General features: G+C 40.2%; 1 protein-coding gene across 5 annotated transcripts in view; it reads left to right on the top strand.

Annotated features, from left to right (window-relative positions):
- astn1 (astrotactin 1) overlaps positions 1-27,640 on the top strand; it is a 399,600-nt gene that overhangs the window by 60,686 nt on the left and 311,274 nt on the right. For all 5 annotated transcript variants that reach the window (XM_069709823.1, XM_069709824.1, XM_069709822.1 and 2 more), the window contains exon 2: positions 12,320-12,501. In XM_069709823.1, the coding sequence (XP_069565924.1) occupies positions 12,320-12,501 (182 nt within the window). The remainder of the gene's footprint in view (positions 1-12,319; positions 12,502-27,640) is intronic.

Raw genomic sequence — 27,640 nt, 5'->3', positions numbered from 1 at the left:
TCTTATAACACTAACCAGGATTTTAATAAGGGCATATTTAACTTGCTCATACATGATGTGTTCCATGAAGTCCATGAACTCATCTAGGCAGAGACAATAAAGTTGAAGTTTAGCAGAAATAAATCCAACAATGAAAAATATCTTTTGTCAATAACTACATAACTATCTTTGAAAAAGTTTCATCCATATGTAAACATTTAGTTGCCCATACCTTCAGTTCCATTGGAAGTTGATTCCCAATATTAACAAGTGAAAAAAAAAATGCACCATATCCTTTCGTTTACAAAAAAAACCCATACTTTAACAAACTTTGTTTTGTTTTAAGTATATCACTAAATAACATATACCGTTTGTTTGTGGTATGAAAAGCTACACAGCTTCAGTTTACCTGCTCAACCACGCTCTTTAAAACTCAAAATCTTCAATATTTCACTGAGTTACTACATTATCATAATGTGAATAATCTCATATCCTGTTTCAAAGAATCTCAAATATATAAGGTGAGATGTGCTGATATTACAGTATCTGCTCATATTACGGCCTACCTTTTTGAGTGATGGTTTTCATAATCCATTTAAGCTTGGTTTCCATGGTTTCCATGCTCATTCCCCCCACGCCACGCATGGAAGCAGACAGATGCAGGAGAGGGATAGAAGATCCATGTAGGCAGTGTCTCGTAAAAGTGCAGCCTGGCCGTCTCCCAGCTCCTGTGAAGCCCCCTGCCAACTGGGTTTACTCGAACAGCCTTAAGGAAATATAGTATGAATTGCATATGATGTAATACATACAAACACATTGTCTAAAGGTCACAAAACATGTTCAGATAACGTTATATCCTCTAAAAATATGAAACTTAAAGGCCTTATTATGCGTGTCGTCTCCTCGCCCTCTGTTGGAACTAAAAAGCTGCGTTTACTCTGTAAAGTGGATACTTCACAGAAATCAGCCCGGCTCTGCTGTAGTTAGAGGACAGGCTTAAAGGACGACCTCCATGTGGTCACATTGGAATAATGATCTGGAAATTAGCACCCTGGCTCTCCTCACCCATACTCTTCCTTTCTGTGCCGCCGGGCTCTCGGCTCAAGAATGTCGTGTTTCCCTTTAATAGTCGTTTATTACTGCTAAGTTCAGGGAATTCAGAATCAACAGCTCCAAAGTAATTTCTGCTTATCGCCATGCCCTCTGGTGACCGCGCTATGTGACGATTGCTATCACGGTCTCAGTGGAACACCGTTTAGAGAGAGAGAACACATTTGTGACATTGTGACCTCTGGGAGAGTCAACTCAGACTCAAGCTGCATGAGATGTGAGGTTTTTACATAATAATGTGCATGTGTTTTAAGACATGCATTTCTATTTTATAGGTGTTGAGCTATGACTTCATTCTGTATTTGGTTGAGATCATCACTGTAATCAAGAAAAAGTCCAGAGGAAAATTGATGACAGTAAAGTTGATCTGAAAAAGTCAATCTGAAAAGAACATTTTACTGATTTTTTTACTTCTCGTAACACGCAACTTCAATTTCTGTGCTGTTCAAGTGGAAACAAGCCCCAAAAACACCCTGCATCAAAATCTGCAGGGCTTTCTTGAAAGGAGCTGCCCCACAGAGAGTTTTCCACAGAACTAAATAGAGTCTAATGCCTTTCACTGTTTGCATTCGCACGTGAAATGATGTAGACTGCTGCACCACTTATTTCTTCAAATGAGGACCTCTCTTTTCTTGATCCGGTTCAAATTCATGTACATATTTTACCTGTTTGAAGATCAAAGCATATTGGCCCTCTTGAAATTACATCTTAAATGTAATAAACATTTAAGATGTATTCATTGATTCACAAAATCAACTTGAAGCCTTGTTACGATCGGCTATCATTTGTGCTGTCAGATACTGCATTCCGCATTAATACAAACTCAACACTTCCTGTTGTATTTCAAAGTATAAGCCCTAGACATGTTATATAAGAAAGAAACCCAGCATACAAAGGCTTTTATTGTGAAACATTAGCAGAAACAACCTCCGGTGCTTCAAACAGCTTTACATAAAACAAAGTTCTAGGAACTTAAAAGGTTCGAAGTTCCTACGGTGCGGACACAAAGAGGGGGGAACTCCTTCCCACCATTCTTAGAAATGTGAAATAGTGCCTGCGGTCCAAAATGCCTTATGCTTTTAAAAGAAGCAGGTCATGTGATGGAGGTCATGTAAGGTACAAAGAGTCCGCGTTCGGGATGAGTCAGGGGGTGGTTGAACGGAACATTGCTGATATCAGGACTTCACTCTTATTGTCTTGGGCTGAGAGCTCAGAGACTGAAACTGTATGAACCTGGATGAATACGATATTCACCGTTAGACACTGCTTGAAGTAAACCGAATCAAATATTTCTGTAATATGGATGAACTGACCAGGTAATGCATTATTGTCGCTGAAGTGATATTGTTACAGCAGCTCTGGCTTGAAAGCTCCCAGAGGGCCTGCATGAATCGGTTGCAGCTCCAGTTTAACACCGAGTCCCTCGTCTTATCCAGAAGCATTCCCCAATAAGATGAATGATTTTATTCCGCCACTGACACTTCACTGTGATGTTATTGCCTGGAACAGAACAAAACCTCCCCGCTGGGTGCTAAAAGCTGACAGCATTATATTGCTGAATTCTCCAAAAATGTCCCCCTGCATGCCCCTTTAACTGCACAGACACTCTGCTTCACTGTAATCTGTTTGCGTCCATTGGGTTGAATTAATCTTGCCACAGTAAGAAGCAAATTCATGTTTTAATTATTAAATGGAAAATGTTCTAATTATATAATGTGTGCCTGAATAAGCAGAGGTCTTTGAGACTTGTGACTCGGAGATTTTACTGAATTTAATGCAATACAATCTACCTGCTAATAATACACATGTAAGAAAAGCTGCGAGAGCCATAAATCACCCTGTGAATTCTTGGTAATCACACCCTGACAGTCCAGGTGCTCTGTAAATTACTTAGGGGTTGTTAAATGCTGTGTGTCGCGATCCTCCGTGGTGGTACTGTCCGTTTGTTTGTGCTTGGATTAAAGGTTTGGCTTTCAAAATAAGATAGATGCTACTTTAATTGAATTGTAAAGGCACTAAAACTCCTTTAAATGAAACGGTTCAGCGAATCTGTATTCAGAAGAGGTACCTAATAATGCAATGTGATCAGATTACTTTGATTCATTTTAGTACTGGTAGGTGGCCACTTCCTCTTTGCGTTCTCTCCCGCTCCACTCTCCTCATTTCCTTGTTAATTAAACCTCCTCCCCGCTTCCTTTCCTGTACCTTTCTATTTTCAGTTATTTTTTCTTTTGTTGTCCTGCTGCCTCTCTGCTGGGTGGCGCTGTATGGTCCCGTGCAGGACGGCGGCAGTCTCATTAATCCAGCTCTCGTGGCAAACTAGTCCCTAGGGGGAGAGAGCACACTTTTTAAAAAAAGTGCCCTGTCACACTCTGGCACATGATTTGCATTTAGGCTAAAACCAGTCGGGACTCTTAAATCTTATTTATGGGCAGAGGGAACTCCCTCTTCACTGCGGCACGAGGGCATGAGTTATTGTCAGGCCAAACCTTGTTATACTCTCACAATTTTATATACACACACACACACACACACACACACACACACACACACACACACACACACACACACACACACACACACACACACACACACACACACACACACACACACACACACACACACACACACACACACACACACATATATATATATATATATATATATATATACATACACGCACGCACGCACACACACACACACACACACACACACACACACACACACACACACACACACACACACACACACACACACACACACACACACACACACACACACACACACACACACACAGCTGTGTCACAGTAAAAGCATAAAGTCTTTTGGTTTGTAAACAGGTTACAAACTATAAAAGGGTTATGGCTATTATCCTGCATGCAAGTGCTTCCTTTGCCAGTAATCAGTGTAATGGGCTGTCTGACAAAGAAGGTGTACCCCCTCACACAGCGCAAGGTGAAATGCTTTATTGTAATCTTATGCATGTTCAGCGTGTGCACGAAATATTAATGGTGTCTGCTCTTACCATGAATAGTTTAAGCCAGGTAAGTGCTTACAAAGATAGTGCACAGAGAGCGAGTCGTACGTTTACATTTAAAACATTTCAGTTGGCTTTCTACTTTGAGTTGGCATCAAAGATTTAAAAAAAAATAAAAATAAATGCTCTTTATCAGGATAACAAGATTAAAAATGTACAGCTACACTAAAAGCTCTGTGGCACTTAAGTCACAACAGCTTTGAAATTCATACTAATATTAGCATGCTAATATGTTCGTGATGACAATGTTAACATGCTGACTTTTTAAAAGTCATATTTTGTTCATATCTTGTTCAATATCTTTGTTTGGTGGAGGGCAACACAATGATCGCTCCCCATCACATACTCGCTGGATTTGTTCCTAAAAAAATTTATACAAATTTGCTGAGTGCTCAAGTTTCAGGTCCATGCTGAAAAAATATGTGCAAGTACCGGTGGTCTCAAAAATGTGTGCAACACAGGTGCTGATGTTGATCAAGCAACAGAACTTGGAATATTTACTCGAAGTGAGAGCATCCTCCTGCTCCGTACACATCATCATCCGTTCGTGCGCAACAGGAGCAGTCTCTGAACTTTTTCCATCGCCACTTTTATGTACTAAGTTTCTTTAAAATCCATTACATTCTTGCGGGGGCATGTTACTTAAAAATGCAGTTTTCCTACAGTAAAAGTAAGGACCACCAAAAGTGAAGAGCATTCATTTCTGGGAGCTACAAATCTAGCCAGGAGTCCGTCTTATAGCTGCAGAGGTTTGAGAAATGATGGTGGACCCAGCCAGCCATCCACCAACACTGAAACACACTCAACCTTTGGATTATGATACAACACACATTTTTAGAGGCTCCCCTGTAAAAATGTAAACAACTGGAAACGTATATCTGGGTCTGATGACATTTTCTTGGAATCAGCACTGTGTGTCTTTGTGACTTTCTGCTCAGACTGAAGGCTGCAGATAATTGTCTGACTGGATTGCATCTTTTTGTCTCTGTGCTCTCATCCACTTTCTAGGCGAGGCACAGTTCATCTCAAAACGGGCTTATTGTTAACGTTAATTACGTTATCTTCAAGGACCAGCTGAGATCACCCTAATGGCATCAGCAGGGTCATTTTTTTCAGACTCGACAAAATTGCTCTACACCCAAAGCCCCAAACAGCATTCTACTGTTTGGTTTTTTTTCTTCTTTTTTTTCTGCGGCTGCTAGCGCTCCCAAAGACAAATGACTAATGTTTATATTGGATTCTTCCCCTTTAACAAAGTATGCATCAGAAGTAAACACCGATTTGACCTTTAATCCTTAATGATTGTGTCATTATGTTCAAACATGGAAGTAATAATGTACAGATGAAGCAGACAAAACAGATGAAACAATTTAATGACCCAAATCAATTGAGACCCATAATGTGCTTGGCAAAGGTTGTGGAACTTGACACATGCACCGCAAGTTTTGTACACTGTGTAAAAAGCCCGTGATCAGCAGGAAAATCTTGTTTGCAGCTACATCTTAGGCAGTAATCAGTGTAATGGTCTATTGTGGCACAGTGTTAGCCGTGTTTATATATAGATCTGTGCTTTACAGCGACAAGTAGGTTTTGTGGTGTTCCGTGCGTTAACATTCACTCTGCAGCCTTCGTCTGGCTTCGCCGTCCTTGTAGTTCTCGTTCTACTTCTCATCTCCCGTGCTAATGCAAGTGCCTTAACTTGCTGTTTTAGTCACTCAGTTCTGGGCTTTTTCTTTTGATGAGGCCTAATCCTCATTATTATTTACAGACCGCGATTTGTCCCCGCAACCAGCGCGACTCTGCCGCACGGAAAAAAAACAGCCTGTGGTATGGACTTTGATCAATTATGGACTATTCTCTAATGGACTCCATCTCTCCAGTGCACCCCCACCATTCCTCTGATCTGCATTGTGCTTGCTGCTCCGTTTGGTTCATTGTGACATTTTTGGTTAAAATGAGCTTTAAATTATTTGATGGCTTTTATACTAGAAGGCCTAACGTAATATATTTGGATAATAGATTTGTGTACTGCTCTGGGTCATAATATCAATTAGTGTAATAGCCTTTTCCAGTGGCAGTGGTTTCCATAGTACTCCATAAGTAGGACAAGGATGCAAACTGTGCGCCGCATACTTTAAATGATGGAATTAATGGTAACTTGATGTGCAAATTTCTCACTGGAATTTCAAATGAGAATAACGTCACCTGCCAGCTATAATTGAAACTAACCAGTGTTTACAGAATACAAAGAACTGGGACATTTTATGTCATTGTTTTCCTTGTTTCTTCACATATCTTTTCATGCTTTACTATAACACTACACACTATTCAGGTAATCCAATGGATTTCTTGAGCTTTATTGACTTTAGAATTGCTTTCTTTAGTATTCCTTTTCCCCTCTGATTTATAATCTGCCTGACTTTTGGACTAGCTTTTGTTACCTGCATTTTAAATTGATCTGCAGAAAAATTGACCCTGAAGATTATGTTACCAGCTGACCATCTCTTTGAAGGTTACTGCTTCAGAATGAGCCACAGTGGCTGAGACTTATGTTACTGGATTACATCAGAGAGAACATGTATAGCTGACCACTCTCCATTTGTAAGAGGACAAAATAGTTATTTAAAAAAATACGATACTTCCTGATACAGTAGATTTTTGTGGCAAGAGAATATCTGTGATATATACAGATATATATTGTCAGAGAGGACAGCTAGTGGGGAAGTCTGTGTGGGTTATTTAGATGTACAAATATGTCACTTTAACTTCTTGGAAAGAGTATATCTGTGAAAGCTCTCGGTTATCTAGGTCAGAGTTAATCTGAGTTTTAGCCAAAAGAAACTGGATTTTTTTGTGTGTCTTGAATATCTTTTGCCTCTCACTGAAAGGCTTCTTCAGTTCTGAGTTCTTCAAGAAACTAAAGAAGTCCAGTTGCTTTTGGATAAAACTTAGATTTTCTTAAGAAAAAAGTAATACTCGGAGTAGATTTTCATGTGCAAATAAACATCACAAAGCAAAACATTCTTTTGCAAATAGGAAAACTCGCATAACTCATCTCATAATTAAACTCTTATTCTGAAAAAAAAAATCAGTTTAGAGCTGCTAACACTTTTACCTAAAAAAGGGGACTCATTAAAACAAGGTCAAGAATCCTAATGAAAGTAAATAACTGGTATTGGTTAAAAAGGCTTTTTTTTTTTTTTTTTTTTTCAAGGAACACAATGTTTAAATAGGTTCCCACAGCCCATTTTGTGTAAAGCGATAGATCCTTTTTTTTTATGTCGCATAAGCGGATACAGAATGAAGGAATGAATGTAAATAGAGCAAAATATACACGTCTTGATGAACTAAAAGCAGCTCATGTTGAAAACCTTTCCTGTTTGGTCAGTTAGATAAATGGAAAAAAAAAAGTGGTCTTTTATTTAGGTTAGGTTAGGTTAGGTTAGGTAGTTACTTTATTAATCCCCAAGGGGACTTTTTTTTTTTTGCTACAGCAGCATACAGGAAAGCAATACAAAGCAGTAAAAACATATTAAATATAAAATGCACAGTATATACAGTATATACAGTACAGTATATATATTTTTTATTATTATTATTTATTTAGTTTTTGTATATATAAACAACCAATAAACACAGACAACAGTGTTATTGTTGTGTGATGGATTTTGCCAGAGGTGAGTTATTGTACAGTCTTATTGCAGTGGGCAGGAATTATCTCCTGTATCAGGAATGATCTCCTGTATCAGGAATGATCTCCTGTATCTGGAATGATCTCCTGTATCAGGAATGATCTCCTGTATCTGGAATGATCTCCTGTATCAGGAATGATCTCCTGTATCAGGAATGATCTCCTGTATCTGTCCTTGTGACAGCGGAGCTGGAGGAATCTTTTGGAGAAAGTCCTCCTCTGTCCCTGCAGCAGGTGGTGGAGAGGGTGGTCAGGATTATCCAATATGGACAATAGTTTGTTCAGCGTCCTCCTCTCCACCACCTTTTCCAGACTGTCCAGTTTGTAGCCGATGATGGAGCCGGCCTTCTTAACCAGCTTGTTAAGTTTGTTGGTGTCGCCGGCTCCAATGCTGCTCCCCCATCAGACCACAGAGAAGTACAAAGCACTGGCCACAACAGATGGTAGAACATCTCCAACATCTCGCTGCACACATTGAAGGATCGAAGTTTCCTCAAGAAAAAGAGTTGACTCATCCCCTTTTTGTAGACAGCATTGATGTTGGTCTTCCAGTTCAGTCTGTTGTCGATGGACACACCCAGGTACTTGTACTCCTCCACCATGTCCACCTCCTCTCCCAGAACTCTCAGCGGTTGTGGAGCCATTGTCTTCCTCCTGAAGTCGACCACCATCTCTCTGGTCTTGGCCACGTTCAGGAGCAGGTGATTCCTTCCCGCCCACTCCACAAAGTCCTCCACTACTGCCCTGTACTCCTCCTCCCGTCCATCCCTTATACATCCGACCACTGCAGAGTCATCAGAGAACTTCTGCAGATGGCAGGACTCTGAGTTGTACTGGAAGTCAGTGGTGTAGAAGGTGAACAGGAAGGGAGACAGAACAGTTCCCTCAGGAGCTCCAATACCACTGACCACCGTATCAGACAGCACACTGCCCAGACGGACAAACTGTGGCCTGCCTGTCAGGTAGTCAGTGATCCAGGAGACGGTGGACATGTCCACCCCCACCACCTGCAGCTTCTCACTCAGCAGCAGTGGTTGGATGGTGTTGAATGCACTGGAGAAATCAAAGAAAGTGATTCTCACAGAGTCACCGGTTCCATCCAGGTGAGACTGAGCTCGTTGCAGCAGGTAGATGATGGCGTCGTCCACTCCCACACGAGGCTGATACGCAAATTGCAGAGGGTCCAGAGAAGATTTCACCAGCGGCCTGAGGTGGGCCAAGACCAGCCTCTCCAGCACCTTCATCACGAGATGTGAGGGCAACCGGTCGGTAGTCGTAGATGCCAGATGGAGTCGTCTTCTTCGGTACAGGAACCAGACAGGACGTCTTCCACAGCACCGGGACCTCCTCCTGCTTCAGGCTCAGGTTGAAGAGGTGTTGCAGGACCTCAGCCAGCTGGATGGCGTCAGGTCTTCAGGACCCCGGGGCCGATGCCGTCAGGTTCCTGCAGCCTTGCGCTGGTGGAGTCTCTCCAGCTGTCTCCTAACCTGGCCAGTCGTCACAGAGAGGGGGGTGAGGGGGTTCATGGCGATGGAGGAAGAGCCCTTTTGAAGTTGAGGGCTCTGCATCTATATGATGAAAGTTAAGACCGCTAATCTGGAGACCGTATGGGTTGAGACCAAACAGTTGGCAGTACGAGTAGGTTCACTACCGAAGGAGCAATATTTTGGTATTTTGAAGGTGAAAATCATTATATGTTTAGGTTAAAACAAGGTTGAATTTGGTTAGAAAATGTCAATATCACAACATTTTGATTACAATATTTCAATGTGCAGTTCATAAACATTTTGCCTTGAAATAACTAATAATAACAGTAACTCAAGTGTTGAACAACATTTCAACATAACCTTTAAATAAAATACTTCACCCACATAACCCAGTTTTAGTTTAAATGTTTTCTGACATGCAAATATCCAGATCATTGCTATACTTGGTGTTAATTCAGGTAAAACTCCAATATCTTGTCAGGAATGCACAGCGTGTTCAGCTCCAGGAGCCACTGGATTTGTTTTGGGGATAGAAGTAGGATTCACTCACTGATCTCTGCACTCACTGATCTCTATTTCCATTTATTCTTCCTGTACCTCTCATGACTTGCGAGCTCGGTGCATCTTTGCTGCTCTTCATACTTACAGAAAATCACCCATAATGCTCTGTCATGCATTTACAGTGTTTTCCATCCCATAGTCTCTGTGTGTGTGTGTGTGTGTGTGTGTGTGTGTGTGTGTGTGTGTGTGTGTGTGTGTGTGTGTGTGTGTGTGTGTGTGTGTGTGTGTGTGTGTGTGTGTGTGTGTGTGTGTGTGTGTGTGTGTGTGTGTGTGTTTTGGAGTACATCACTAATTTTTCAAACAGCTTCGAGTGGAACGTATTGTCTGGGGAACTGAGGTATGACACAAAGCACAATGTTGCTCATGCTCCGCTGCATCCATAGAATCACTCTTTACTCATCTTCATCTCTTGGGTTTAATCACTTCTCTGGTTTTTTTTTTTTTGCTCTTCCCATCTTGAATATACATTTAGCAGCTGAGAGAGTCGATTCAGTTTCAGGCAGGGATCATGAAAACTCTGAAACGGTGCAGAAGAGTGAGACAACTGTCCATCTCTGAGCTAATGGGTGCCCAGGTTGAAAATTAAAGCGGTGGTCACATTGCACCTGTCATCGTGGACAATGCCAGTACAGTCTGGAAACAAGAAATTACAGCTGTGATGGGGTCTCTCCTTACTGACAATGGTGCTTTGAGCTAAATGCTAACTGTAACGTCAGCAAAAGGGATCTGGATCTCTGGATGGAACATCAAGATATCACCAATATCAGTAAGATTTATCTTCTGTGGAAAATGAATGTCTGCAAAATTTCATGCCAATCCGTTTAATTCCCTGAAAAGCACAATCTGATGGCAGAACATGAGGAAAAGTCACTTCACAAAAGTCAGGAAGGTTGATCTGGGCTGACTCTGCCCAACTAGTGCCCATACCTCCATTCCAATCTGTGATTATAGTCTGGAAACCCTTCCCGCATTAAGGTTTGCTCAGTCACTCTGAAGGGCGACCAATCAGCCACGAGTGGGGGTAGCCTCGTGGGATGTTTAAATTGTAGTGTTTCAGTGCATTAAGTGGTCAATACAAATTGTGAAAGGCTGCTCCAATAGTTTCAAAATGCCCTCCAGGTCTACGCCCAGTGGCATGCAACGACTATCAACAATCCCCAGTGTATCCAGAGCCATACATTTACTTAGTGAACTTGGGTCTAGGCTAGGATTGATCACTAGGGGACTAACAATGTCTGTATAAAATTGCACCTTATCACATTAGTAAAAAAAAAAAAAAAAAAAAAAAACGGTTACATTTCACCTGTCCTGTCTTGAACAGGCCCAAGCTGGTAACCTTCCTCAGCTGGTGTGTGGGTGATAGCCACAGCCACACAAGTGGAAGAGCAAAGTGGTACTATTCATACCGTCTCATCACACTCAAGATACAAATGTAAAATGCAGGTTCTGCTTTCACACACTCGCTCACATCCTTAAAGAATGTTTAGGTATTTCTCTTTGCAGAAACTGTAGTGTGGGAGGTTTACATACAAATGAATGTCTGTCACATTCAAGTGCTTGCCAAGCAAGTTCACACAATGTTGAATAAACCTATTACTACCACAGACGTCTATGCATTTAACACTGGAGTTTTTAAAACTGGTATCTGTTCCAATTCAATCACACTGCTCTCCTAGACTTTCCAAATGTTATCAAACTGAATGGCTCAAATTCAGACAGTGAAATAAGTCATTTCAAATATACCTCACAGAAAGTTATTCACTTCAGGTTTAAGTTAAAACACAGTCACAGTTTGTTTGGTTCCATAAATGACACTTCTGCATTTCTCTTTTGTCTTGTTTGACTCACTGTGTCTCCTGCTTGAGTTTTCTGCTTCTTGCTTTTGGCCAAAAGGTGTGGATGAGGGTGGAGCTTGGTTTAAATGGAGAGGCCTGAGAAAAGGACCAGACCATGAGCTGTGACAGTAGGGGGAGGGAAGGAGAGGGGAGGGGGGGCAGTGTTACGTTATACTGAGTTTGAGTTATTATTTATCTCGTTTTCCCCTCTGTGTTTGTAATAGTCTGATCAGCCAGTTTGTTATTCTACCTGACCAAAGAAAAATACTTTGTTGAGGCAACAGCTTGTTTTGTCATCATTGTTTCTCAGTTCTCTTTTGTTGACCTCTTTTAAGGGCCAAGTTATTTACCAGAAGTTCAATTGTACTTTTGCCATTATTAGGGGTAAAATAAAATGAATGTTTAAAACTTAAAGCTGTGCTTGCTCATCCCTAGTCTGTTTGCCTGATATAGTGTCATTAAAACTCCTATTTAGTTACTCACAACATGAAGTGCCTCTTTTCTGGTAAATTGCTTCAATTTAAGTGGATCTCCTCCAAGATATTGGCATGGTTTGCTATAAGAATTCAGCAGGAAACTTCACATTTTGTGCCCTTTGTTTTTCTTTTGTGTTTGGCAGAGATCTCTGGGAACTCGGAGGACATCCCTCTCGTGCGCTGGCGGCAGCAGTGGCTGGAGAACGGCACTCTGCTCTTTCACATCCACCACCAGGACGGCAGCTTGAACCTCCCAGAACCGACCGAGGACCCAGCCAACGATTCCACGAAGGAGGAGCTGCGCATCCTGCACATCTCTGTTATGGTAAAACCTTCTGTTGTGGGGCTGGGTGTCCACAAAGGATCTAAAAATAGAAACTGCTATGATGTCTAACATTACACTTTCCTTTCCGTTGAGACACACTCAAAAGAACTTTTTAATCGACCAAAATCTTTCATTTGCAAAATGAAAAGAAGTAAAAGGACGATTTATTTTTCTTCTTAAATTTCATAGACAGATACGGATTCAAATACATAAAGTTATTTTAGTGCGGTTTAGTCATTTTCCCTGAAGCTAAAACATCCTCAGAGATAACATCATTGAGATAAGATAACATGTTCCTCCTTTTTGTATTTCCCTGTTTATTCCAAAGGAAACAGCTGACTGCACAGATTCTTTTTTCTGACTAAAGTTTTTACATAGCAGATAAATCCTGCAGATGTCTGTCATGGTACAATAGCTTTTTTCAGAAGCAAGAAATGTTTCATTTACAAAACATCTCTGTGTCTCACAGTTTACTGTGTGGCATAACAACTCTTCTTTGTCTCGGTATACATGTATCTCAGTCTCGACTTTTAGAAAATCTCTGCCATTGTCACTCGGCTGCCAGATTTATTTATATTGAACACATATTGAGCGCACGGCATGCACTCCAGTCTGCTGCTCTGCTGCCTTCCATAGAGAGTGGACATGTCGGACACAGAGTATGGGTGTGTTACAACTATAAGACAGGGAGGGAGTCAGAGTGGGTTTCTAATGATTAAAATGTAAAAACAGATGCATGTTTTATCCTTTTTAACTCTCTGAACTCCAAGCAATGTCTGAGCCTTTTCTGCTGCCGTCATATTTGGAGTCTCTACGGCTCATTTTTCACTGCACGACGCAGGTCCTGCCCCTCAGTGGAAACTGCACAATCATGGCTAGAAGTAGGGAGAACTCAAAAATCTCTTTTGTGCAGTAATAACGTCATAAATTATAAAAGACCGAAAAATGTCTGTTGGATTTCTTTGATAATTTATTTTACAAAAAAATTGAAAAAAAAGTTTTGAATCCATACATAAAGTATTTATAGCCAACATTTTTCTAAATACCCAAAAGATGTACCAATATTGAAAAAAAAGGGGGCTCCACATACTATACATGTTGAACTATTCCATTTTTTTTAGAACCTCTCCAAACCGGCGCTCCAGCCGGCTTTTCTATCAAAAAAATACTTCTTTTTTTTTTTTTGACTGTTGGTCTTGGCTGAATTATTCAAGGCTCTTGGTTGTGCTGGGGAGCACAGCATTTTCATTTTTTTTTTTTTTTTTTTTTTTTTTTTTTGATCATGTAAATACTTCACTTTTGGTAACGTTAAAGTCACTATTTTAGGCTTAGATTTGGGGTTCAGTGGTAATAGTTCAAGGATTTATGACAATTTTAAAACCCAACAATAATACTTATTTTTTTACAGCTTCTAATTGTGATAAATAGTGTATTATCATTATTATTATTATTATTATTGTTATTATTAGAAAAAATGCCTTTCAAACTACTGGCTGGTTCTCAAGTTCAAAGGTTTAAATCAGATCACGGCAGAACATACATTTACGAAGTTCTACATTTCAGTTGCAGACTAGGTTTTTGCATGCCTGCACTGTATCAAGCCTTATCTGCTATGTCGGCAGAGTAGGAAATTAATCCTTAGATCTCACAGCTTCCTCCTCTTGCCTGAGGAAATGTATATTTATTAGATCTTAGATATGCCACACCTACTCCCAGTGCCCTTTTCCAGCCCAAAGACATTACAATCATGCTTTGATGGATGATATGTATTTCAGACATTGAAAGCATATTATAGCTGCATACACAAATGATTAGTCAGCTTGAAGACTTTTGCCAGCAGCTACATCTGCTGAGCAGAGGCAGGGAGCCGCACTTCAACACCCGCTGAATGTCAATGACCTTCAGACCTTGATAAAATGGCAAATAACTGACCTTGACGATCCGCTGCATGTTTTGCATATATTTGCAAACATCAAGTCCATTTAACAGGTGCACGAGCTTTGAGTGGTGACAACATTTTTATGTGGAAATGAGATTGCGAGTGCTCGGGTTCTGCTTCTTACCCCTTTGATTGTCCTCTAATCTCGCATTTCTACTCCCTGCTCTATCTGCATTTCACATCCGATCAACCTCAGGTCCGTGTCTTTGTGCTCCCTGCTCTGCTAAGTCCTCATCCTGAAAGAGCCGCAGCGGCAGGGTGTTTTCACGAAGGTGTGGGTAGAGAAGGATTAGCATGCAGATATGAGCAGACCGTGACAACAGATGGAAGCGGTGTTGCCACTGCGCTGCCCGGGCCCCGCTGCAGCTTGCCACCCGGTTGGAGGCCCCGACCTATAAATCCACATCCGTGTCACTTGTTCAGCTCCTTGTGGATACAGAAAAGGTCCTGGGAAGGCTGCTTTATGGGCTTTTTAGCTCGAGCACACCTGGACCTCTTTGCATTGTAAGTCACAGGAGAGTGTAAGACAGTAGTAGTCAGCACAGGCAGCAGGCTGTGGACAAAAGCAGTGAGATACAGCTGTGAATGTCTCCATTGTGTTAGTTATCAGAAAAATCTTAGGAAGCCCTTTTGGTTTATGGTGATGCAACAAGAGGCAGGGAGGAAATATTATCAAACAACAATAATTTAAAGGCTTGCCCATCATTTGTCAGCAACATCAACATTTTTCTTCCCAAAGCATTATCTAAAATCTGGTGACATCGATGCAACAGTCCTACGGGTTGAGGGTGATTGTGTACATTTGTTGCATGTCTCATTTGTGAGATGATTGTAATGAAATGTTTGTCACAAATCTGTGCCACACTTTACAATATACATTTCAGGCATGTCAGATGTAGGATTAATGTGCGATTAATTTTTGCTCAATGATGTCAATAGAAAAATCTACATGAAAGCACTTCATCAGATAGCGTCATTCTGAGATTGTGTGTGTGTGTGTGTGTGTGTGTGTGTGTGTGTGTGTGTGTGTGTGTGTGTGTGTGTGTGTGTGTGTGTGTGTGTGTGTGCGTGTGTGTTTACGTCATCACCACAATTGAAAATGGTGCTTAAGCAATGTTACACTGGCCTTTGTATTCTACTTCCTTTCATGTTGTATTTTGATTGGTTGGTTTGCAGATGCAGGTCATAGTCACAGTCACACTGGTCTGCTGAAATGGTCCGTTGTCTGTCCCTTCGACATGTCTCTGTATGAGCTGTGACAACTGCTTTGGCTTGATGACAACACTTTTCATCACATTATCTATTTGTTTCCAAAGTGTCCATTATCATCCATCTCTGCACAGAAACACAGCGAGTCCAACTGGAACCAGGACGTTCTGCGTCTGACCGTAGTGTAGCCTCCTCTGCAGGGCTGGTGCTAGATTGGATCAGCAGGAGGGATGCTCTGCCTGTGATTGGTTGTTATGTTGTGTGGTTCTTAGGATTGAGGTTAGTGCCTGACAGAGAAACAACCAATCACAGCAGCATAGAGTTTAGCGCCTGCATCCTATTGGATCATCCAATCGTCCACCAACCGTACTGCAGGGTCCCATGACCCAAACCGGGGCCTCTTTCTGCTTCTGTAAAGACCAGCTGAACTTACGTGGTGTTGCCAAATTTGTCACCCAAACCTGACACAAGACCTGCAGCTATATTTTTGTTTACTTTAATCGATTAATGACTGATAGTCTGCCATTCAGTGGTAGTCACATTGTCGACACTCTTTTTTTTTTTTTCTTGTCCCACTGGGTGTTTTGTAGCTATTAGCAAACACACCGCACACACCTCACAGACAAAAAAATAATTGGAACCTGGTAGGTGTTCAAAGTTTCATGCTTGTTGCATGAAAATGCCTGAACCAGTGATGACAATGAATACCATAAAGCAGAACTCCAATTCATAATATGTACAGATGTTCATGTTCAAATGTCTTGTTTCTCTCAACCAATCATCCAAAACCCAAATAGATTCAGTTTGCCAAATATTAAACAATTACTGACAGTTTTGATCTCTACACACACTGTTCTATTAATGGCAGTTTTTCTAGTGTCTAAAGAAAATCCTTCCTGACATCTGTCTTCAGGGTTGTGCTTCACAGCGCTGCAGCCATGTGTTTTCTTTTTGATCAACCACATGATACGGGCTTGAACTCGTCTGCGCAACCCAGCCAGGTCAGCTCAGCCAGGAGCATCTCATCTGCCACAGTTCATTGCCTGGCCACTGTGCCCACCACGAGGCTGTTTATACCTTACGGATGAGTTGGGACTCCAGCATTTTTAGGCTTGAAGACGAGCCAGACTTATTATGGGGCTGATGCTGAAGGGGAATCGGGTTCAATGGACTGCTTTGAAGTTGAGATCCAAAGCCAAAAAAGTTTTTTTTTGTCACCAGGCTGTTCGTTTTTTCAAAACACAGAATGACATAAATGAAGTCTAATTTTCAGTGTTTCAGTCTGTGTATTTTTGAACTGCTGTGTTCTAACATTGGAGGCTTCCTTGCACAGGGTTCAAAGCTTCTCCCTGTGCATTCACATCCAACAAGGTGACCACGGTGTCCTCCACTGGCTGCACCTGGTCATCCATAATAGATGACTAACCTTGTGTAGTTCTGTACCCACACTAGGTGACACGCTGGCAGTCCAAACACACATCCTCAACTTCAGTCTGAACCCCACAGACACAGACGGCTACAAAGTAAATCCCACAACTCTGGGTGGATGAGAACAAATAAAAACACTATATTTTGAACGCAGCATCATAGGTTCAACGTGGCACAATTGGTTTATCTTGTGAGACTCTTAATCTCAAGTGTATCATTGCTATACACATTTCTTTGTTCAATTTCCAAATTTTAATCAGCTGCTATTTTACCGCTGGTCCCCAATGGATCAATCCAATCATCACCTACAGTATGGAGGCATCCAAACCAAACTGAGTCAATTATGTTAATAAAAACTTAATATTTTCAGACGCAGGGGTTTGATTTGATGTTTATCCCCTTGTAGATCTCCTTTAGCACTATTGTGTTTCCTGAGAGGCCATAAAACAACTGTTTCATTTGCACAAGCAATATAGTGAAAAACAATCCAAAAAGTAGAAATACTCTGATTAAAAAAAGTTAATAAACAAGAGATGAAGAAAAATTAAATCCTTTTGTTGTAAACAAAAAACCCTAACGAAAACTTCAGTTCAGGCCTGCATAGTGACTGATATTGCCCAATTGAACAATATGGGCAGATTTAGTTCACCTCAGCTGTGTGGAAGCCCTCAAGGTACAAGTTTGTTGTGGATCAGTAGTGTGAAAAAACCCCTCACTGTGCCCACTCAACCCAAAAGGTGAGGAGCAGTCGAGTCTGTCCGAGCCGTATGGTGTCTGATGTTAATGGCAGCAGATCCTGCCAAGCTGCGCCTTTTGTTTTTGTCTGCTTTGTGCTGGCAGAAATAAGAACTCCAGCAGACCCAAACTTAGTGTCCCCAGCATCAACCCTGTCTCCCTGAAAGTGTGCTTATTATGAAACTTTTTTTTTATTGTATGGCATATATTTAGTGGAAAAACTAAAATAAGAAGCGTATAATAATTGCTTTTATTTTCCTCGAAAGACAGTGAGATGTGCTTGCTGTTACTTTAGCTTCTTAAAATAATTTTCTCTTATGAGTGTATACAACCACAACCAGTATCCATGGGTGCAGTAAGGCTTTTAGAAATTCTCAGGTCATGAGTCCCCCAGCGTAACGAAAACCCCCTCACAAAAATGTTGACGATTCACCAAATACATTTGTCTTTTTTTTCTTTTTATACTTAATTACTGTAATACTTTCTTCAATTTGTATCCCCTAATATGCTGTTTCACAGTCTACTTTGCCAGGGAAGAAAATATTCTAATAGTGGAAAAAATTACTTGTCCATTATGTAAAAATAAAATAAGTTTCCCTTCATCTATCCACGCAAAAAGCCACGTGTTTTATTGAATCCAAAATTATCAGCCTACTGTGTAATCTGAGTCTTATTTTAGATTGCAAATTACATTGACTTGAGTTTATCAGGATCACCATTATGCTTCATTATGTCTCTATTGAATGTCACGTATCACTGCAGACTACTCGGTTAGTTCTAGAAAAATTGTGAAATTATTTCAAAGTCATTAAAATGATTTCAGTGTAAGATCTTCCATTTGTCTGAGCAGCCATAACAGTGGTAGCACTTTTATATATTCATTTCACAGTACCATCATTTCATTTAATCAAAAAAAAAAAAACAAAACATTTTTATTTTATTTTTTTATGCTCAGCCTTTAATGGTTAATATTACAGGCGGTTACAAGGATTCTCACACACAGACACCAATAACACCCAACAGTTTACGGTAATTGTGACAGCTCAACTTGTGGGATATTGACATTCATGTGGTGACCCTCCTAAAACCCACATTGATAACATTGATCGTATAAACCTTAAATCAATGCGGCCCTGACCACTTGTAAAGCAGTAGCCTCATCTGAATCCCGGCCTCCAGGGCTGCTTTCTGAGCATCACAGCATGGCATGTTTTTGAAAAGCCTGCCGAGCGAGACAAACCAATCCATAGCTTCCCTGTGGGCTGTGATGAGGGCATACAGCCCAAACCCTGGCTTGTCTGTAGCGCTGCTGAATATTTGATGCCGACAGCACAACGCCACGGGTTGGGTTCACAACAAAATACAAATCACTCTTTCGATTAAAAAAAAGACATGTTTTTTTTCCATTGAAGCTGCACTAGTTGATATATTTGTTGAAATAACAATGAATCAGAAAAATATCTGATCAGTGAAAGTCCCTCATAACTAGTCACTTGATCAAAGCTCCATTAGAGGTCTATAAAAGCATTTAGCAAGTTCACGTTATTGTTGGTCTTACAAAAAAAAAAAACTGTCAAGCTTGTTCATTTCTCCATTTACAGTACACTGTATATGTCGCTAGGAAGCTTGATATCAATGGTGAAATATGTTAAGATCCATTCTTAATCGTACCAATTCAGAGGTCTGAAACCAAACCTGGAGCGACTAACCTTCACACATCCAAACACTGGATCTTGAATCGTCCCCTCTCCTCTATGGGTTATATTAGCCTCTTTTAGCTGTTTTGCTGCTCGTCAGAAAATGTTATTCTCTTCATCCTTGTTTTTGAGGAGGCTGTTTCCAGCAAAACAACAAAAACACTGTTTGCTATCTGTAAAGCACCAAGCAGCAGAAAAACAAATCTGGCAACTAGCAGGTGAATATAGTAGAGAATTTAGCAGTGGAAAATATGATTTTCTTTGGAGTAGGTGAATACCCAAAAAGAGCTACTATTATATATATATATAAAACATATTTATATATTTCATTGGATCAGGTATTGAAAGATTTGTGTTAGCTGAGCTCACTATTCTCACAGCACTTTTATCTTTCATTTAAATGCTATTTACAGTAACGGAGGACAGCTTAGATGGGATCAAACTATCAAACCATTAAGTCTGTGATGTAAAGTGTAATATTTCTAACGTGTGTTTCTTCGTTCTGCCCCTCTATGTCCTCCAGCTGTGTCTCAGTGAGCACACAGGAAAAGTCAGTCAGACTCAATGTGGCGTCAGCATCAAATAATTTCCGCTCTCTGTCGGGATTTCAGCCAGGGCCAGTGTCTTATAAAGCAGACAGCATGCTTTTAATAAATCAGACTTGCATAGGAGCTGAAACGTTACATGCTGCTTGGCTGGCTTATTGTCCCTTTGCAAATGTAGAGGACAGCACACAGGCTTTATACTGAGAGAAAATGAACCGTGGACTTTTGGCCTCAATTTAATTTCCTATACAGACAAGCTTGACTGAAAGAAAGGGCAGGAGAAAACATGACATGCAGAGGTAGTTGTGTCAGTGCCAATGCTGCTTTTTAACTTTTTTCCATTTTCAAGTTGCTGCCTGCATGCCTGCCTGCTAATATGTAGCTCCACGGCCACTCATACCACTGAAGGACAAAGGAACCTTCTCTCAACCGCCACCTTTAGTTAATCCATAAATGTTAATCAGGTAAAATGAGACATTCAGTGACCCTTAAAATAATACAAACACGTGTTTGTACCAGACCTTGATACACATGTACCAGTAGCATAGTTTGTAAACATTCAGTTCCAATTTAAGGGGTAAAAGGATCAGCCTCACTCATATTTTATCCTGCAGTTTAATTTTAAATAGCAGAATAAGCATGTCCAAATGCTGTATAGAGGGCTTATAAAAGACTGAGATTTGATTATTGGAAAAGATGGTGTGGTTTAAACAAAGTAGAGCTGATTCAAGTGTCTAAATGTAATAAAAGTTATTTTCAAGTTAGTAAGAAAGTACGTTGAAGTGTGATAATCTGCTGCATTTGGATGACATTCTGTTCCTCTTATCCAAACTCACTAATCATCACAGTTCCCGAAACTCATAGTAATTCAATATCATACGATTTTATGTACAACACCTGCACTTTTATTTTCCTCGCAGTCTTCCGTACACTTCTAATGTTCAGAGTATTTGTCGAAACACTGTGAAATGCTCAGTCTCATTCACTGCCACCACATGAATGAGTCACGCATGAACAAGTGTAAAAATGGGTTTTGGATTTGTGCGGATGAACGTTTGGGAGTGATAGTCGCTGAAACCAGTTAAACAGGAGTGCCTGGACTGATTCAGAATATGAACAGATACAGATTCATATGCAGAAACATGCTCAATATGATTCAAGTACACTATAAAGAGATACAGAATTTTGATCAAAGGGAAAGGGAGGGTTTATGTCAGAAGAGGTATAAAGAAAATATTCGTAGTTATAGTGCATCAAAGCATTTCATATTTCTTATATTTACATTAATTGTGAGGAAGTATTACAATTTGCTTGCAGTTTGAATACTAAACAAATAGTTTTATGATCGGGTTGAGGACACTCCTTCTTCTGGATTGCACAACAGGATTGTTTGATTATATATTTGACAAATTTATTGACGCACATCAGCAAAAAATGTCTCTGACAATATTCAGAATTGCATATTGGCAATACAGTTTAATGATGTACGAGCTAAACATTGGCTGTGTATTCTGTTTACACACTTACACGTTGGTACCCCCACACGTTGCTACGCTCAGTTACTTTGTGCCTGAATTTCAGAAGAAGCTCCCGAACTTCAAACGATTCTTGCCAGTTTCCCGTTGTTGTTGTTTTCCTCAAAACACTCACTACTAATTAATAATATATGAGATGTACAACTATGTCTCATTGTGGTAAACATGTGTGTGTCCCAGTACAACCAATCAGGTCCAACCCTGGTCAGGAGGAGGGTTTTAAAGGAGGGTCGGCTGATGTTGATTGACAGCATGACGGTTTTAACTGGTCATTGTGTCAGTCTGAATGGGGTCTTTGGTCACCACGGTAACCACAGCTGTGATAATACTGCATTTTGTAAATGCTGCTGTTGGTTGAAAAGGCATATTAACTTGCGCATTTTGTTCACGCTGGAGAAGCTGTCTTAATCCCATCCAAAGCCTCCTGCCACAACAGATCGATACAGACTATTGAACACTAAAGAGAAATATCACAGGGAGCATCTGGAAACTTTGTGCTGCTTTCAAGTGACTCAGGGTGTTTTCACACCTGATCTGGTTTATATTGGTTTCACTTTGCAATTGTATGACTGTACTAAAGAACTTTGCGTGCCATACCTACGTTCCTATACTTGACATCGATTGGTCTGTAGTCGGTGTGTTGATAATTCAGCTGGTAGCCATTTCTGTTTGAATGGAGAAAAATAAATAAACAGATTCATTTCATTGCAACAATATTAATATTACTGTTCTGGTATAACAACTTGCACTTATTTCCCTCTCAGAAAATAAATTACGTTTACGTTTTGTCATTTCTAAGTTTGTTTTTTTCAATCTCAGTTTTGATTTCTTTGTCGGACCAAATTACAGTTAAACCCTTAATTATTCTCTCCATGTTCTACTGCAGCTCATTTCTGGTTCTTTAAAAAAAAAAAAAAAAGTCTTCTTCTATTGTTTAATGATTAATGATATGCTGCCTCAATTTCCTGTAATAAATCTGAGAGTCCGAACCATCCAGAACATTTTTCACACTCTAAATAACCGATCTATGGTTCAGTTTGATGACTTCTATTGGTCAGACCAGGCACCTTTCACACCTACTGTTGTGATCCAGGTGGGCCAGGTTTCAGTAAGTCACAAAGAAGTAGCATGTAATGATGCAGCAAAAAACAACTTTTTTCAACAACACGTACAGTATATATCCCACCTAGACGTCAATGGTTGTGCTTTCTACCTCCAACATCAGCTATGCTCCAGTGATTTCAATTCAAATTCTACGGAAATTCCCTCAAACAGCTGAACTAAGCTCTGACACTGGAAAGACTTCCTGTTTTCTGTTGGATATATGTTGTTTTAATGGTGACTGGAAAAAAAATAGGGCTATACTGTATATGAACACAGTTGGTGGTCACATTCATCTTGTACCATGTTGCTATGGAAGTTTAGCTGGGCTCTCTAATGAGATAACAGTATTCAGTACTTAATGCACTTGTCCATACATTTTTCTTCCTTATATTTTTACACATGCAAACATCATAACAGAGTAAACATTTGAATGTATTACAGCCTATATGCATGCTCGCTATATGTTCATTCTACAACTGGGAGTCTTGAGAAGCAGGTACCACAGAGGACTGAGGCTGGGGCAGATTTTGATGTCAGCAAAATCATTGAAGGAAGCACAAGTCCCACTATCACAACGAGGATCATTATTTCTTTCCCTGGCAGAAGTAACCTTCTCTTGCTTGGGGAAAAAAAGAAAAAAAGTAGCTCGGGGATGAACCTTTTCATCCCAGTTTTGCTGCCGAGCACTTCTCTCTGCGAACACAATACCGCAGGTTAACAGGAGTATTCTGTAACTGGTTTATTCATTACAGCAGGGATACTCAATCTTATTGTGTCAGGGGGGCACATCAGGAGGTTAACCCCAATAAGACCTGCATGGCAGTGTGGGCAATAGCCGGGTCGCTCTGTGCATGTAAATTTTGTCAATGTTATTGCCTCATACCGCCTTTTGAACTAGCAGGACAGCAAGTGGAAGCCATGTGGTTGCCCGTTAAAGCACATGGATACATAACGGCATGTCTTTATCTATACAGTATGTGCCACCACAGTCGTGCAGTATTTATTAAATAAAGTTTGGTTAAAACTGGACTATTTAAATGGAATATTTTTGCTAAATAATTCTGTCTGTGCTGCAGAGATCGTATCAGTAAAACATGATGGTAAAACACACCAATTCCTCCCTTTCCATCGATCACAGTTTCAGCCAGAGGACACAGATACAGAAAATATATTTTGGATTTTTTTTTTTTTTTTTTTTCCCCCCAACAGTGTTGTACTGCTCTGATTGATAACTGAGAAGTAACACACACACACACACACACACACACACACACACACACACACACACACACACACACACACACACACACACACACACACACACACACACACACACACACACACACACACACACACACACACACACACACACACACACACACACACACACACACACACACACACACACACACACACACACACACACACACACACACACACACACACGTTAAAACATGTTTTTATCACTAATGTGTTGAGCTGAACATGAGAACATGACTGATAACCGGTCGCCTTTGCTGTGTGATATTACAAAGTCTAATATCATGATTCACCGCACTTTTATTTCCCGAGTCTGGTTAATGTTATTCTTGAAATCCAAACTACACTGTTAGTCATTTTATTGTATTTTTATAGGGCAGTTTACAGTAGATTTGCCATTATAATTCCTTATTGTAAAACAGGTTTACTGTGTTTTATAATGGAACTGCTCAAGTGGAATTGGGTTTTACAGCACAGCTGCTTTACTGTAATTGTTTTGAAGTAGCATAAACATTGAAATTATGGGATATTCTTACACACACACTGACAACACTAAACATGTTGAATCTAGACTCGGTGATACTTTGAGCTTTAAGTCAATTATTGCGATCAGCATGCTCAGTTATGATATGCTGATGTGTGACAGGGTTTACCATCATAGCTTAGCATCTTAGCATGCTAACAGTTTCTCATAGCACCTAATGTAAAATGCAGAGGAAGTTATTGAGTGGTGTCATTGTTTTTCCAGATGTTTGGTTATAAGCCACACTCTTGGACAAATTCAAATTTTACCTGATGATGATACTCGATGAAAGGTCACCAAATTAATTAGAAATCTTCCAAAAATGAATGCTGAATTTCTTGATCAAATATCATCCCATAACTTTTGACTCTTTTCGTGTGAAATCATAGATGTCCACCTAATGATGGCAGTAGAAGAAAGGTCAGGGTATAGCTTATGCCTGAATTTGACTATGCACGGGTCTATGACAGCACGCCTGCGATGCCTTTTTTTGTTCCGTCATCTGCACTCCATCATACTCCACTAGTGTTTCAGAGGTGAAGCATTTGATCTGCCCACTGTTGTTGACTTCCAGATTTTGTCATTTTGCCTTGATTTTTGTTTTTGTTGAAAAATAGACTATGCGTTAATTTAAATTAGTTCTTTTTTTTTTTTTTCTTTTTTTGGGGGTGTTATTTCCTGTTTTGTTGTGCTGTAGCCTACATACAAAGTTCATACAGTTGTCTGTTTTAGTTATTAAACATTTTTAAATAAATAAAGAACACATTCTTTTTCCTCCCTGAAAGACCAGGAGGTAGATGTTAATGTAGTGCCGTGATATTCAATCAGGAGCTTGAAAATGGACCAGATTCTCCATGCTGTTCCTGCATGGCTGATTTGCCCCGTGCATGTTGATTCGGCTTCAGTCAAAAATAGACTGCAGTTTTATTTTAGCGGCTGGCTCCGCTGGAATCCAGGAATTACCGTAATCCATTAGATTACATCATCTGAGAACCATGAACTACCAACTTTTCAACCAATTGTTGTTTAATCAGGAGCTAAGTGTTGGACTGAGTGACAGACGTACATTTCTATCCCTCGTTGCCATATGAACAGATGCGTTGATGTCTCAGAATGAAACTCAAACAATGTGCTTGCCAAAGTAGAATTGTGTTACAGATTTGAGAGAAATTGTCTGAAGATGACTCCTTTGCACAACCAGTTTTTACTGGAATGGTTCATTTTTCGAGGATAAATAACTGTATGCCATCAGAATAATATATGCAAAATTCTACCTTCTGATCTCATAAGAATTTAAAGGCACCGCAACATAACTGAAGTCTTTTCAGCTAGCATCTTTCAACCATTTAAAACTCTTACAATTACAACTACAATTTACAGCCATAATATAATTCACATTAATATCCCATCACCACACAGGGCCACACCATCATGGCTTCATGCTATATTAGCTTTTATGAAATAAGCCAAATTGAATCAAATGATATCAGCCAGTTCTGTCATTAATACTCATTTCCAGTGGAGAAACCCTCGTGTGGCATGTGTGAAATGGGGTTGTGACTTTCCCATTTGTTCAATGTCAAAATCAGCACTGAATCATAAAGCCTTTTGGTAAGAATCCCCACAATTCAAGTTTCATTTCATTTATTGTCGGTGTTAAATATTATACTTTGACAACATTGACGCAGGATTTGTGAGTTTACGTTATAAAAAAAATGAAAAGGATTCAGAGTTTGAAAACTGTCAGTTTCCCCTATTATTGTTGGAACTCGATACTAAATTCAATCAGTGGCCCTTTGGCTATGTTAAACTTTCTTATATTCCAGGCAGAAAACTTCCTTTTGCTGTCGTGTAGCTGTCAGATAGTCCAGATATCTCTGCCTTCCTGCATCTTAATGCCTCGCATCCAGAGACTAAGTGACAGATTGATAGCTCAGTTCTAATACCATGTCTGCTCTGTCAGCCTGTGAAAGGCCATGTCCTCTTTCCTCCATTCAGGACCTACATGACAGGAGTGCAAGTCATAAGGAGCACTGGTGCTATTATAACATCATCCTCATCCGTTAGTAAGTGGATTATGAGGCTGGAGCGCTGGCATGCTTTGATGTGTGCTTTGGTTTTATTGGCTCTATAAGAGAACAGAGTCCACTTAGTCCCAACTCTGATTCCAAGTAAAAATACATTTTCCTTCTTGCCTGTGTTAGCCCCTTCTACGCATGGACGCTAATGCAGGTTGATGGGTTTGAATTACATTTGTCACAGAGCCTTATTTGATTTAGAACCATTTAAAGTACTTGACATTTGACATTGTATTGCAGTTCTCTCAGGGAGGAATGAAACAATGGTGGCACTTAACATTAAACCTGAGCATCAATACTTATATATTTAAATTCTCATTATCAAACTTGAAAATTCCAAAAGTCAACTGTTTATTTTTACCAGATTAGTAACAAGAATAAATCAAATGTCACATCTTTTCCAACATTATTCAATTTTCAATTCAACTTTATTTATATAGCGACAAATCACAACACAGGTTATTTCGTGGCACTTAACACATTGAAGTCTTTACAGCAAGACTTTACAATATTATACAGAGAAACCAACAATTCAACAAGTCCCACATAAGCTAGGATGGAAAAAACTCCTCTTTAAGGGAGAAAAACCTCCAACAGAGGGAAGAAAAAACTCCCTTTAACAGGAAGAAACCTCCGACAGAACCAGGATCAGAGGTGGGCGGCCATCTGCCTCGACCGGTTGGGGTGAGAGGAGAGCAGAGAGAGAAAAGGACAGCATAGAGATACAAGACATGAACTGTTGGTGGAGACGACAAGCGCAGATCAGAGACATGCAGCTCCATGACGGGACATCTAGAAAAGAAAGAAGAGAAACTACGCGAGCGAAGGAACTGAATGGAGACAACAGACAATAAGAAGAAACTATGGGAGAGAAAAAGATGGTGAGGTATGAGTCAGTTAAAGAGTAGGAGGAAAGAAAAGAAGCTCAGCATGTAACGAGGTCCTCCAGCAGCCTCGGCCTATAACAGCATAACTAAGGGTTGGTTCAGGACTACCTGAGCCAGCCCTAACTATAGGCTTTATCAAGAAGGAACGTTTTGAGTCTAATCTTAAAGCTAGAGAGGGTTTCTGACCCTCCAACACAAA

Source organism: Brachyistius frenatus, unplaced genomic scaffold, assembly GCF_029030835.1.
Source record: "Brachyistius frenatus isolate BFR_SWC_R1_liver_20210118 unplaced genomic scaffold, ASM2903083v1 Contig_85, whole genome shotgun sequence".
Lineage (NCBI taxonomy): Eukaryota > Metazoa > Chordata > Actinopteri > Embiotocidae > Brachyistius > Brachyistius frenatus.
This window is presented reverse-complemented; position numbering and strand designations above follow the sequence as displayed.